At 34.9% G+C, this 14,297-nt stretch overlaps 1 protein-coding gene across 2 annotated transcripts in view; it reads right to left on the reverse strand.

The window, feature by feature from the left end:
* The window catches only part of LOC150077938 (uncharacterized), a 635,130-nt gene that overhangs the window by 15,482 nt on the left and 605,351 nt on the right, over positions 1-14,297 (reverse strand). For both annotated transcript variants that reach the window (XM_090384667.1, XM_090384666.1), the window contains 2 exons: positions 13,396-13,572; positions 2,929-3,063 (listed from right to left, as the gene is read on the reverse strand). In XM_090384667.1, the coding sequence (XP_090240793.1) occupies positions 2,929-3,063; positions 13,396-13,572 (312 nt within the window). The remainder of the gene's footprint in view (positions 1-2,928; positions 3,064-13,395; positions 13,573-14,297) is intronic.

Below are 14,297 nucleotides of genomic sequence, written 5' to 3' on the forward strand. Positions count from 1 at the left end.
GACTGCAAGATGATTCGGGAGAATAGAAAAATTTTGCTGTTTGTGGATAACTGCACCCTTCATCGTCAAGTGAATGGCCTATGTGCAATCACTGTTGAGTAGTTAGCACCCAATATAATGTCAGTTCTTGAGCCATTTAAGGTGTAATCCAGTGCTTAAAGAAAAGCTATTGAAGAATGCTGTCTCTTGAAAGCAAAACACAATATGAAATCAGTGCATTATACAGTATTATACAAAAATCTGTGGGCAAAGCATTTGTGTTTCAGGATTGGATGAAGTTGACGAAAAAGTGATTGCCAAAAGCTTTGACTATGTTGGATTTATCCTTAGAAAGAAACAACAAATGAAGCTTCACATGCTTCTTCCTTTACTAATTGGAAAGAACAGTCTGCTAATAGCGAAGAAATTGAGAATCAATGCCTAAACTCAGAGGGAAACATGTTTCAACGATTATGCCGATTGGAGGCAGACATTGTGCTTCAGGATATGTATAAATGATAAGGAACCAACTGTGGTTGAGCAAAAGTTTTCTTGAAGGATGCTCATCAAGGATTAGATTGTATTTCATTTTTTTTAAAAAATTGCATAGCTTAAACCGCATAAGTGAATTAACTGCTCTCATGTTCCTTCATAATTCTCTTTTAAAATGTTCTCTGAGTTATTCTCTCAGCACAATTTGATAGGTTATTTTAAAGTCTATATGATATTATGCAAAAAACTGGGGGCAATGCATTGGTGCTTCCACACGAAATTAGGTCAAATAACAAGTAATTGGCCAGTGATTCAAAAACATGTTGGATTTGTCCTTTGATGAGGGTTCCAAATGAAGCTTCACATGCTTCTTCCTCTACCAACCAAAAAGAACAGTCTGATGTTCAGGATTTGCACAAATGAAGAGGAACCTACTCTGGTTCAGAGAGAAGTTTTGTCGAAGGATGTTCACTGAGCATTAACACTTGCAGCCTAACTGCGACAATGTATTAAATGCTATTATGCACCTTCATAATTCTCTTTTAAAATATCTTAAACCAATTCCCCCCATCAATAGTTAGTCTTGACACATATGCACTAATGAAAAATGTACAATCTTTATTTTCTTGTTGATTACTGCATTTTCTGAATTAGACTGTACCATCTCTTAGTAGGATTACATTAAATGTTGAAACTTTACTTTGTTCTTTTGCCGATTTTACAAACTATTGATATAACTGTTTTTCTTATTCCTCTGGTGGGATGGTTCACTATGAACAGCTTCAACTGTATATAAAACCAAAAATATAATTTAATACAGGTAATCCTTGTATCCATGGTAGTTTAGTTCCTACAACATCTCATGTAATGCGAAACCGTGTTATACGGAACTAAGAACCAGTACAAAAAATGGGGGGGGGGGGGGGGGGTTACGTTTCTAAAGCTAACAAAAATAACTATCGAAAACTTAATTTTTATAGTAATAATAATAATGTAATATTTTAACTTTATTTTTATAATAGTAGTAACTTAAATAGTAATAACTGAGCAAATGTCTTGCCTTACAAACTGTGATACTTATACAGTGCATGTCTGTTAATGTATGTTCATTTAATTTTTTCCCTTTTCATCGTTGATAAGCACAATCTCTTCTGCAGCATCTAGATTTCGTGTACATTCTGCTCTCTTTAAAAATCACAAACGGCACTCTTTTAAGTCACAATTTTTTTTTTTTATGGTCTCAAACAAGCACAAGTTCAATAGCACAGAAACTAACCAAGGGATCTCCCAACAAAATACAGCGGACCACCACTTTGAATGATACGTGAAAATCAGAAGAATATTTTCGTTAGCAAAATAAAAATTAAATTACGCTTACATACATAGCTTAATTAATACATAGTGTAATATGTACATACTAATTGATTTTATGTTCACCTGCAATTTTAAAATTTAAAACAGTAAAAATGATAAGCAATTAATAACAAAGAACACGGCACGCACAAGTAGCAACAAAAATGATATAACAACAGAGTAACGAGTTTCTGAAAATTTATTTGTTTTTTATATGATTGAAGATTTCATGAAAGGGGAAACACATTTCACTCTAATAACATGAAAACCCACAGAATTCCAGCTATCAGTACTATACCAAATGCAAGAAGATCGAGTTTACTACCCGTTTATAATTGATTATACTAACAGAAAAGACCAATAAACTGGAAACTGCAAATTGTTTTTATTGCTTTTTTGGTAGTGACCTCCAGATATGTGCTTTGGAAAAGTATCACGAGGGCAATAACAACTATCGAGTCAACAGCAGGGATTCACAAAAAGGAATGGAACATTGAAAATTACATCTAACATAACAGCAGGATTTTCCAGGCAAAAAAGTTCAAAAACATTGTGTTATGCGAGATTTCCTGCAATTCTCAAACTGTGTTAGAGCGAAACTGTGTTGTAGAAGTACTGTGTTATACGGGAGTTGCTTGTATACCATTTAGCAAATAAATTTTTTTTACAAAACATCATCAAATAAATCTAACAATGATCTATACCTACCATACAATCACTCGCCATGTGTTTTGTTGCTAACCACATCAAAGGAAAAATGCAAACATCATACATTAATAGGTAGTATATATTGTTTGACTGCACTGAATTAAAAACATAAATATGAAAACTGAAACCGTATATGGAAATTACTCTGTTTGGCTTCTATACATAAAATTTTTTGATTTTATTATATACTGCTTCTTCTGAGGATATAAAAAAAAATTTCACTAAATTATTACAGGATTTTTAGATGTTTTATACAAATGAATTTTGTATAAAACAGTTAAGTGTTTAAGTGTTTTTTTTAATAAGCTAAGAGCTTATGTATTTATTTTAATAAGCAAGGTTTGTATATATGCACAAATTTCACAATAAAATAGAAGAGGGGAAAAAATTACTTACTTGTAATTTATCTTCATGATTTGTATGTGTGTCGGATAAATGCCTAAATTCTTGGGTTAAAGAAAAACAGTGGGCGATGTTTTCAGGTGATACAAAATCCTCGGCAACCTTTACACAACTATGCAAATTACGAACCTATATAGAGAAATTTCTTTCAAAACGAGAAACACCTGCAAGTATTTTTTGTCGTTATTTTTAATACACAAACTGCATGCAAATTAATTTCAAGCAAGATGGGTTCAACAGTTTATGTCTGAGAGACTGTTGAACTCATCTCAGTTGCCAACCATACATGTGAATAAAACTTAAAAATCCAGCTAAGATTGTATATCTCTATTGTTAGTTCAGAATTTATCAACAATGGTAATGCTAAATTTCAGTATATCAAAATTTAAAGAAATTAAATAAATAAATAAAATAATGAAAGTGCCGGCTGAGATGATATCTCTCTCTATCAGGTTAGAGTTTATCATAAACTGTAATTTGACTGTTGATGAAAGCTATAAGACAACAGCAGACGTAATTCAACCCCACACATCAACAGGCTTGAATTGAGTGGTGGCAGTCATTGATCCACATAACTGAATGGCTAATAGTAATTTTTGAAATAATAATAAAAAATAAATAAAATAAAAAAACACTAGTGAACAGAAATAGAACTAATATCAAAGCTAAAGTTCCCCTGATTATCAAAAATCCATAACTAATTGTGCAAATCTCATAATCAGTTATTTCAATTAGTATTAACAGTGGAAATGATGCAAGAAAGCAAGTTATACAACATCTGCCAAAAAAAAAAAAAAAAAACAAACACATAATCCATCTATCCATCCTCTCCAACAGTTTGCCTACCTCTTCACTGAATTTCTTCAGACTATCCGCAACTACAACAATGGATGGAAGCAGGATCCAACAGTCAACTACCCTTTGGCTGAAGGTAAACTTCCACACATCTATTCTGCAACCATCCTTCCTCAATTTAAATTTATTCCCCTCATGTATTGTTGGAGCAAGAGGAAGAATCCCATCAGTATTTGGTTTCCGCAAGCCTTAAACACCCAAATAATTTCACTTCACAGGCATGGTTCCCTCTAAGCTGCGCGCGTGTGTGGCCGCGCACTGATTACTATGAAGTTGCACAGGTGATTTTACTTCCTGTGCACACAGCCGACGTATTAGATGGCGACAGGAGCATTAGTGGAAGATTGTTTGTTTGTTTTTTTTAGGAGCATTAGCAACTAAGGCCATATTGCTCCGGGCATATGCGGTGGTCATTCCCTGACCTTTCCGCATTCTCCATATTTGGTGGACACGGGCTCAAACCCGGTCTAATCAAGAAGTGTGTGCTACGCACTGCTGCTCCTGCCCACCTGGCTACGGAGGCGCCGCATTAGTGGAAGAATGGATATAGGAAGGGGAGATAACTCATGTCATAAGAATTGCTATTGCATGACATTTTCTCACATCTTTTATTTACAAATACATAGTGCACAGTGAAAAGTTGTTTTGATTTTTATTTATAGGAAAAAAATTATTACATTACGAATGTATAAAGAACTGTAGCGGTTGTAGCTGATATTGTATGTTTTTAAGGTGAGTTTATTGTTATATAAATACCATATAATAGGGAAGGTCACCATTTTTATAATCCGTCCACTCAACCACACACATTGTGTGTGCGTGGGAGTGTATAAGGAATGTATTGTGATCATGAAAATTTTCGAAGTCGAATTTTTACTAATTAATACGTAAAAAAATGTGGGCAGAATGTTGGTGGATTAGTAGTAATCCAGACTTTTTTTTTTATGTATAACCAAAAACGTTTAGTATTACTTAACATTTTATCAAAGAAGGTAAAATATGAAAAATAAAATTTTAATAATGCATTAAAAATTTGTGATTTTTCCTAATATTTTATAACGTCAGCACTCACCTCATAGTAATCTGCTTAGTTGGTTGAAAGTTTTACCACATACATAGTAGTTATGAGATTCTAATAATTTAAAGAAATTATAAATTCAAAAATTACTAAGTTATGAGCTTTAAAAATTGGCTAAGAAAGGAAATGGTAAAAGGTATCACTTTGGGACTCCCTCCTTGTATTCTTAAGGTTGAGGTTTCTATCCAACATGGATATGAAAAGTTCTTAATGGAAAGAAATGCTGAATAAATTCAGGCATGTTACCTCTCCACATAGGTTTTTTCAGTATTGAGGTTTTAACAAAATTAAATGCTGTTTTCTAATGAAAACATTTCTAACTTTGGTTTCTCTAAGAATGTAAATCCAAGGTGGAACAGCTTCTCCTAAAATCAAATAATTGACACACCATTTGCTCCAATACCTTACCTATAAAACTCAATAAGGATATAGAACGATAGTTCTTCGGAATGGACAGGTCTTTCCCAGCTTTAAAAATAGGTAAGACAACTGCATTCCTACAAGCACATGGATATGTGTTGTTAAAAAAATATCTGATTGTATAAAGCTAGCAGGGACTTTGGAGACTATCAACAGAGAGGTGTTTCATCATTATACAGTGAACTCTGTTCTGACCTGGAGCAGTGTTTTTAAATGCATTTAAAGCCCAGCCAAATTCACCTGCCTGGAATTGGTCAGTTATATGATAAATCTTTCTAATTTGTAAAGTTTGCTCTTAACTGCTTCTCATTTGCTTTCAACTGTTGGTTCAGTTTGAAGTTTACTGGCACATTGGCAACATAGGCTGCATGAAAAACAGTTATAAAAATAGTAAAAGATGAAAGGTGACAAAATATCATAGTGACCCACGAAAATTGGTCAATACATCGAAAAAGGATTTTTTATTCTTATAGAATAAAAAATTTTCGAAAAGGTATAAACAATATATAAATACATATTAAAGTTATTTAGATAGTATGAATCAGAGCTGTAATACTCAATATGTTCTATGTTGATAATAATATTAGTAAAATAATAAGAGGAGTTTACCTCAATATAGTACGTAGAACACTTCCATATGATACCCTCCAGAAATTAAAATAGAAAAAACGAAAAAAATCGGCAACTTACCGGTACATTAGAGTAAAATATAAATAATCAATTTAAAACAATTAAAAATCAAATTAACGCAATTAAAAGAATCGTTATTTTTGTTAGATTCTTTTAATTGCATTAATTTGATTTTTAATTGTTTTAAATTGATTTGAATTGTGCTAAATTGATTATTTAATTATTTATATTTTACTCTAATATACCAGTAAGTTGTCGATTTTTTTGCTTTAATTTCTGGAGGGTATCATACGGAAGTGTTCTACGTACTATATTGAGGTAAACTCCTCTTATTATTTTACTAATATTAAAGTTATATGCAATAAAAGAGCATATTTTAAGATCTGAACAAGTTTATCAATTTTAAATAGATAAAAACAGCCGATACATGTTCATTGTCAGACTGTGTGATACAATATAGGGCTCAGTCAGATGGCTAAAAGCAGTAAATGATATGCTTCGTTCTTTCAATAATGTGGACATTCAGTTTAAATACATCTTATTGTTAAAAAGGTTTTACAATCCTCACACATAAGAGAGTCGTCAGCTGTCAGCAGAAAAAAAATGTGTAAGATTACTGTGTCCTATGTGGAGGCAAGCAAGAACAACTTCATCTCTAGGGTTCCTGAGCAGACTAGACTGCCGTGCTTGGATTAGAAGCTTAATCTGATATAACTTATTATTAAAGGAAGTAAGCAAACCCCTAGCCATAATTATGAGAGCTTCTTTGGACTCAGGGGAGGTACCCATAGACTGGAGATGTGCAAATGTAACCCCAATTCACAAAGGAGGATCAAAGGCTGACACAAGTAATTATAGACCTGTTAGTTTAACTTCTGTTCTCGGAAAATTAATGGAGGCACTGGTTAAAGAAGCACTGCAGGATCATCTAGACAAGAATTCAGTTATAGGTCAGACGCAGCATGGTTTTGTTAAGGGCAGGTCTTGCCTGACCAATTTGATTGGATACTATGATGTAGTCACAAAAGAACTGGATGCAGGGAATAACTTTGATATTATATATTTGGATCTTAGAAAGGCTTTTGATACTGTTGCACATGGAAGACTGCTGCACAAATTGGAGCAGTGTGGCACTGGAGGCAAATTGCTGCTATGGATAAGGGGATGGTTGAGTGGCAGAAGACAGAGAGTGGTAATCAATGGACACTGCTCAACTTGGACTAATTTTATTAGTGGAGTTCCTCAGGGTTCAGTGTTGGGTCCGTTGTTGTTTTCGGTGTTTATGAATGATATTGATGATAGGATATCAAGTTTAATGTCCAAGTTTGCAGATGATACAAAGGTTGGCAGGGTTGTTAAGGACACCACTGACGCTATGTTGCTGCAACAGGATCTGGAAAGGTTGAACAGATGGGCTGAGAGGTGGCAAATGAAGTTTAACATTGACAAATGTAAAGTACTACATATGGGAAACAGTAACCCGAGAGCAACGTATCAACTCTGCGGTACTACACTGACAGTGGTGGAGAATGAAAAAGACCTGGGGGTAATTGTGCAGGCAGATATGAAGTTCTCTGAGCAGTGCAGACGAGCTGCAAGAGTAGCTCATGGTGTCTTGTCAATGATATACAGGAATTTTTCTAGCAGGGATAAGGAGGTGATTACTCCCTTGTATAAGGCAATGGTTAGGCCACATCTTGAGTACTGTATACAGGTCTGGAGGCCTCATTTCAAGAAGGATGTAGAGCTGCTGGAACGGGTACAGAGAAGGGCAACAAGATTAGTGAATGGAACACAAAGGGTTGCTCTTACGAAGAAAGGCTTAAGTTTTGCAAATTACAGAGTCTGGAGACTAGGCACCGGCGAGGTGATATGATAGAGGTGTATAAGGCTTTGAATGGTTTGAGCATGCTCAATGCCAATGGGATTCTTCATCTTGCTCAAGAGGGCATAAATTCAAATTGAGGAAGGACGGATGTCGGATAGATGTGCGGAAATTTGCCTTTGGCCAGCGGGTGGTTGGTTGGTGGAACCGACTTCCATCACTTGTTGTTGAAGTTGATAGCCTAAACAAATTTAAGGCTCAACTGGACAGGTATTTCGAGCGAACGGAGGGGTGAAATGGGAGTAGCATGTTTTTTTTTTTTTTTTTTTTTTTTTTTTTTTTTTTGGCTGATGCTGAATTAGCTTGCTTTCTTGCATCATATGCCTCTACTAATGCTAATTTCTTTGTGAACGGTCTGTGCCACAACTGTTGCTATTTGGAATGTAATATATTACTTGGCTGTAGTCTGTATCGGGGACCAGCAGGCTGTGATTTCACTGGGACTGTGGCTGCAACACCTGCCAGATCATAACCACTGATCCCAATGTGGCTTGGGATCCAGCAGAAGCAGATTTCAAATATAGATTCATAAAGAGAGTATAATTTTTGTTGAACTCTGGAAAGGACCAGATGAGGATTATATCTCAACACTGACAAAGTTTGTAATGCACTTAAAGAATCTGCACACAGCATATACCATTGATAATTATTAGTTTTAGTGTGGTCCAAGGCTAGCTCTACAACTCTGCTGCAGTGTATAACTGCACTCATGGGGAATCTTCTCAGATACTGTAGTATCTGGGAAGACAGGAAGAAATCAGAGTAAGCAGATCAATGGGAACATGGAGATGTAAGTAGACAGATGATAAACTTCTGCCTTTTCTCCTGTTATTAATGTAGAAGATGCATGATGGAAAGTGCACAATACCAGGTTGTCATGCTGACTGGGAAACCACTGTTTACTGTCAGGCTAAACACCAAAGGAATAGTTGGCAGTTTAATGGGTGTTAGAAATTTTCCCATCGTTGGTCAAAAATGAATGTCCATGGAGAGTGGTCTGGCAGGGATTTCAGTTTAAACAGCAGTGGTTCAGTTGCTTTGACATATAAATTCAGGACAAGGATACTCTAAATGCTCCACTTGTAATGTAGATGGCTTAATAGTGAACTGGGTCCAGTGTTTGACAATACACCGTTTCTAGCAAATGCAACAACTGAACCACTGCTGTTGCTTCAGTGCATTTGCCTGTAAAATATACTTTTAAACTGAAATCCCTGCCAGACCACTCCCCATGGGCATTCATTTTTGACCAACGATGGGAAAATTTCTAACACCCATTAAACTACCAACTATTCCTTTGGTGTCTGGCCAAGAGCTGTATAGAGAGTTTAGCCTGACAGTAAACAGTGTTTTCTCAGTCAGCATGACAACCTGGTATTGTGCACTTTCCATCATGCATCTTCTACATTAATAACAGGAGAAAAGGCAGAAGTTTATCATCTGTCTACTTACATCTCCATGCTGCCCATCGATCTGCTTACTCTGATTTCTTCCTGTCTTCCCAGATACTACAGTATCTGAAAAGATTCTCCATGAGTGCAGTTATACACTGCAGCAGAGTTGTATACTATAGAGCTAGCCTTGGACCACACTAAAACTAATAATTATCAATGGTATATGCTGTATGCAGATTATTTAAGTGCATTACAAACTTTGTCAGTGTTGAGATATAATCCTCATCTTTTCCTTTCCAGAGTTCAACTAAAATTATATTCTCTTTATGAATCTATATTTAGATAGTATGAATCAGAGCTGTACTACTAATACAGAATCTATATTTGAAATCTGCTTCTGCTGGATCCCAAGCCACATTAGGATCAGTGGTTATGATCCGGCAGGTGTTGCAGCCACAGTCCCAGCGGAATCACAGCCTGTTGGTCCCCGATACAGACTACAGCCAAGTAATAAGAAATATATTACATTCCAAATAGAAACAGTTGTGGCACAGACAGTTCACAAAGAAATTATATCAGATTAAGCTTCTAATCCAAGCACGGCAGTCCAGTCTGCTCAGGAACCCTAGAGATGAAGTTGTTCTTGCTTGCCTCCACATAGGACACAGTAATCTTACACATTTTTTTTCTGCTGACAGCTGACGACCCTCTTATGTGTGAGGATTGTAAAACCTTTTTAACAATAAGATGTATTTAAACTGAATGTCCACATTATTGAAAGAACGAAGCATATCATTTACTGCTTTTAGCCATCTGACTGAGCCCTATATTGTATCACACAGTCAGATACAATCTGACAAGGAACATGTTTCGGCTGTTTTTATCTATTTAAAATTGATAAACTTGTTCGGATCTATTAAAATATGCTCTTTTATTGCATATAACTTTAATGTATTTATATATTGTTTATACCTTTTCGAAAATTTTTTATTCTATAAGAATAAAAAATCCTTTTTCGATGTACTGACCAATTTTCGTGGGTCACTATGATATTTTGTCACCTTTCATCTTTTACTATTTTTATAACTGTTTTTCATGCAGCCTATGTTGCCAATGCGCCAGTAAACTTCAAACTGAACCAACAGTTGAAAGCAAATGAGAAGCAGTTAAGAGCAAACTTTACAAATTAGAAAGATTTATCATACAACTGACCATTCCAGGCAGGTGAATTTGGCTGGCTTTAAATGCATTTTAAAACACTGCTCCAGGTCAGAACAGTATAATGGTGAAACACCTCTCTGTTGACAGTCTCCAAAGTCCCTGCTAGCTTTATACAATCAGATATTTTTTAACAACACATATCCATGTGCTTATAGGAATGCAGTTGTCTTACCTATTTCTAAAGCTGGGAAACACCCGTCCATTCCAAAGAACTATCGTTCTATATCCTTATTGAGTTTTATAGGTAAGGTATTGGAGCAAATGGTGTGTCAATTATTTGATTTTAGGAGAAGCTGTTCCACCTTGGATTTACATTCTTAGAGAAACCAAAGTTAGAAATGTTTTCATTAGAAGACAGCATTTAATTATGACAAAACCTCAATACTGAAAAAGCTTTTGACTATGTGGAGAGGTAACATGCCTGAATTCATTCAGCATTTCTTTTCATTAAGAACTTTTCATATCCATGTTGGATACCTCAACCTTAAGAATACAAGGAAGGAGTCCCCAAAGTTCTTCAGTCTTGAGTGTGATACCTTTTACCATTTCCTTTCTTAGCCAATTTTTAAAGCTCATAACTTAGTAATTTTTAAATTTATAATTTCTTTAAATTATTAGAATCTCATAACTACTATGTACGTGGTAAAACTTTTTACCAACTAAGCAGATTACTATGAGGTGAGTGCTGAAAATTAAGCTAAGCTACATCTACGATCTAGTCATTACATCACAGCACATGAAGGATTAATTAAAATATCATCAGTCAATTTAACAAAATCCTTTAACTATTTATTATACCTCTTCCACATGTTTATCATTTCCAGTTTTCCCCAATGCATTCAGATCTACATGATAGGAAACTTCATTTCACAAAACTATTAGTAAAATACTTTTCCAACAAACTCCATATCACATTCTTAAAGAAATGTCTCACGTACGACATAATCCCCAATTTCGCTCGTAGCTGTACCAAAAATACTACTGACAAATAATCTTTTATTATAGACCAAGCCTCTATTGCCATAATTAAAGCCGAATTGTGAAAAAGATAGATATAAATATCTCCTTTTAGATCAAATACATACCCTCGAATTCAAGCTTAAAAGAGAACTAACCCCCCCCCCCCACTGCTTGGTACAACTACGTACAACAGAACAACACATGAATTCAGGCAACTTTAAGTCACATTTCACAAAAGCACACCAAGAAATGAGATACACTCACCAGAAGACACAAAAAAATCCCCAACAACTCGGTCATTAACATCTCTACACAAACATTTTCCCCTAAAACTTTTCCATTAACAGCAATCACTATCCAGTTAAAGACGCCATGATTGAAATACAAACTAAACTTGACAACCACCTGAATAAATATCGTATCATACACAAAACCAATGCTGTTGTTATTCATCAACAACAATGAACCCACATACGAGACTTCATGAAAATTCCGAACATTATAATACAAAAGGCAGACAAAAGCGACACCATCGCAATCATGAACAAAAATACATATACAGAGAAAATGTTACACAAACTGTCAGATTCAACGACATACAGAGTTTACAACACATTTGACATTAACAAACTTAAAAATAAACTTGATGGGATCCTAAGGAGACTCAGAGCCAACAAACAAATTAATTTACACACCCTCCAGCAAATAGGCATATGCAGTAACATTCTTCCACATATTTTTGGAATAGTCAAACTTCATAAAACAAGATTATCCTTTAAGACCTATTCTTTCCTATAAACAGTCTGCCTATGCTAATCTATCCATATTCCTCGTCAAAATTATTTCACCTTTAATGAGATATATAATGCTATCAAACATAGTCACACACAAACAGACCTATCAGTAGAATTGCAATACCTCACCAAAAAATTTATCGACAGGAAATACCCATTACTAAAGTCCATAATAGTACTAATAATCCTAGCAAAATTAATAACCACGTGAATAAGATAAACAAACCCCTTATCACCCTCCCATACCATCAACAATATGCTAGACGACTTCAACAGGTTTTTTAAGAATACAGATATCAAATTAATATTTACATCTTATTATAAATTAAGTTCTAAATTAAATTCATGCAAAGCAACATATGAATATGGGACACGGGATTCTAATAACATTATAAATTTGATTAGATGTCAATCAGATTGTCAAGCATGTTACATAGGCAGTACAACAGCAAAATTTGGGACATCAAAAATTTCTAACACGCGTGCATAATACCACTTTAATAGCTTCAAATCTGATTTATTGAGTACAGAACCAACACATGTTCAATCTTATAATCATAACCCACTCATCGCTTCAGTGATTACAGTAGTTAAACTAAATTCCAGTTATAAAATCCTTCAAAATGAAGCCCTCGTCATCGCACATCGTTCAACACATTAAATAAAAAGATTCCAACCAACTTCTCCGCCTTTTGGAATTTAGCACATATAAAGTTTCCACGTGCACTGAAATGCATTTCGGGAACTCAACCTGTATATAACACACCCGCGCGCTCTTCCCTTCCCACTATAGCTAACTGAAGACGATTTCGAAAGCTGCTCGTGTGTGGCTATTAGCTTTTTATCTCACTCTAATTTATTTTAATTAGACAACCATAGAATGGAAGGTGCACTTTCCTTTCTTAGCCAAGTTTTAAAGCTCATAACTTAGTAATTTTTAAATTTATAATATCTTTAAATTATTAGAATCTCATAACTACTATGTACATGGTAGAAAGTTTTTGTTTTAGGAAAAAAATGCCTCCCAGTGTCCACCACTTCCATGAAGAAAATGGGGTTGCCTGACTTGTTAGTTCCATTCCGTGTTAAAATTCTGAGAAAAATTTAAACATGAAATAAGTTTGGTAACACAAATTTAAACCATCCATGCTTTTCAGAGTCAAAAAATCGTTCCAAAAATTATATAGTATGGTTCACCAGGAAGTAACAGACAAGTAAAAATACCTGATGAGGTGCTCCTGCAGGAATGAAAACAGCATCTCCAAGGCACTGTGCAATGGCATAACCTTCTACATTATATTCCCGATACAAACGATCCCTCAGTTCTACATCCAAATACCAGCTCTGGTCATGTATGGGATCGTGATGTGGCTCCAATTTCTCACCACGTTCCACTGCTACCTGCAAACAGGAAACATCATTAGACTAATATAATAATATTATTTCATTAATACATGAAAACTATATTACAAGAAATTTGGTGGGAATATTCTGAATTCATAGTACAGCTTATATGGACTTGGAAAAGCATACACAGGGTATTTTAATTAAAAGGCAATGATTGAAGTGCATCTCTCTCTCTTACTTTTAGATTTAAACTATTTGTAATCTGGACCTTTGTCATATTTGGGCTGAAATTTTTTATTTTTGATGCCAAAACTGCACTAAATATGACAGCTTAGATTTTACAATTTTTAAATTTAAATTCTGACTAATGAACTGCCTTTATCTCAATGGAATAGCTGTTTCCACCACAGATTCAATCTAAAAATGTCACTGGTGCAGTTCTAGAATGAACGTAAACTAATTTTAATTAAAATCAAATAATAACAATAATAGTAATACAATGGTTGTGGTGGGGAAGAAATGGCACAACTGCAATTGTGGAGCTGGGCTTAATCTATGAAATCAATATAAGAGGAAGCTGCATTTTGGCTTCAGAAATGGTTGTCTTTCATTGCTAGAGTGGCCATGCCAAGAGTATGTGTCATCTGCCCACACTCGAAGCCATGGTGGTCCAGCATCCTTATGCACCAGTTTAAAAAAAAATAACTACATGTCCAATTCAAGAGATCACCCACAGAAAGATCATACTCAGAGTACTCGATAGCCAGATGCTGTGTCCA

The sequence above is a fragment of the Mastigoproctus giganteus genome, chromosome 11, assembly GCF_048544385.1.
Source record: "Mastigoproctus giganteus isolate SK-2022 chromosome 11, ASM4854438v1, whole genome shotgun sequence".
Lineage (NCBI taxonomy): Eukaryota > Metazoa > Arthropoda > Arachnida > Uropygi > Thelyphonidae > Mastigoproctus > Mastigoproctus giganteus.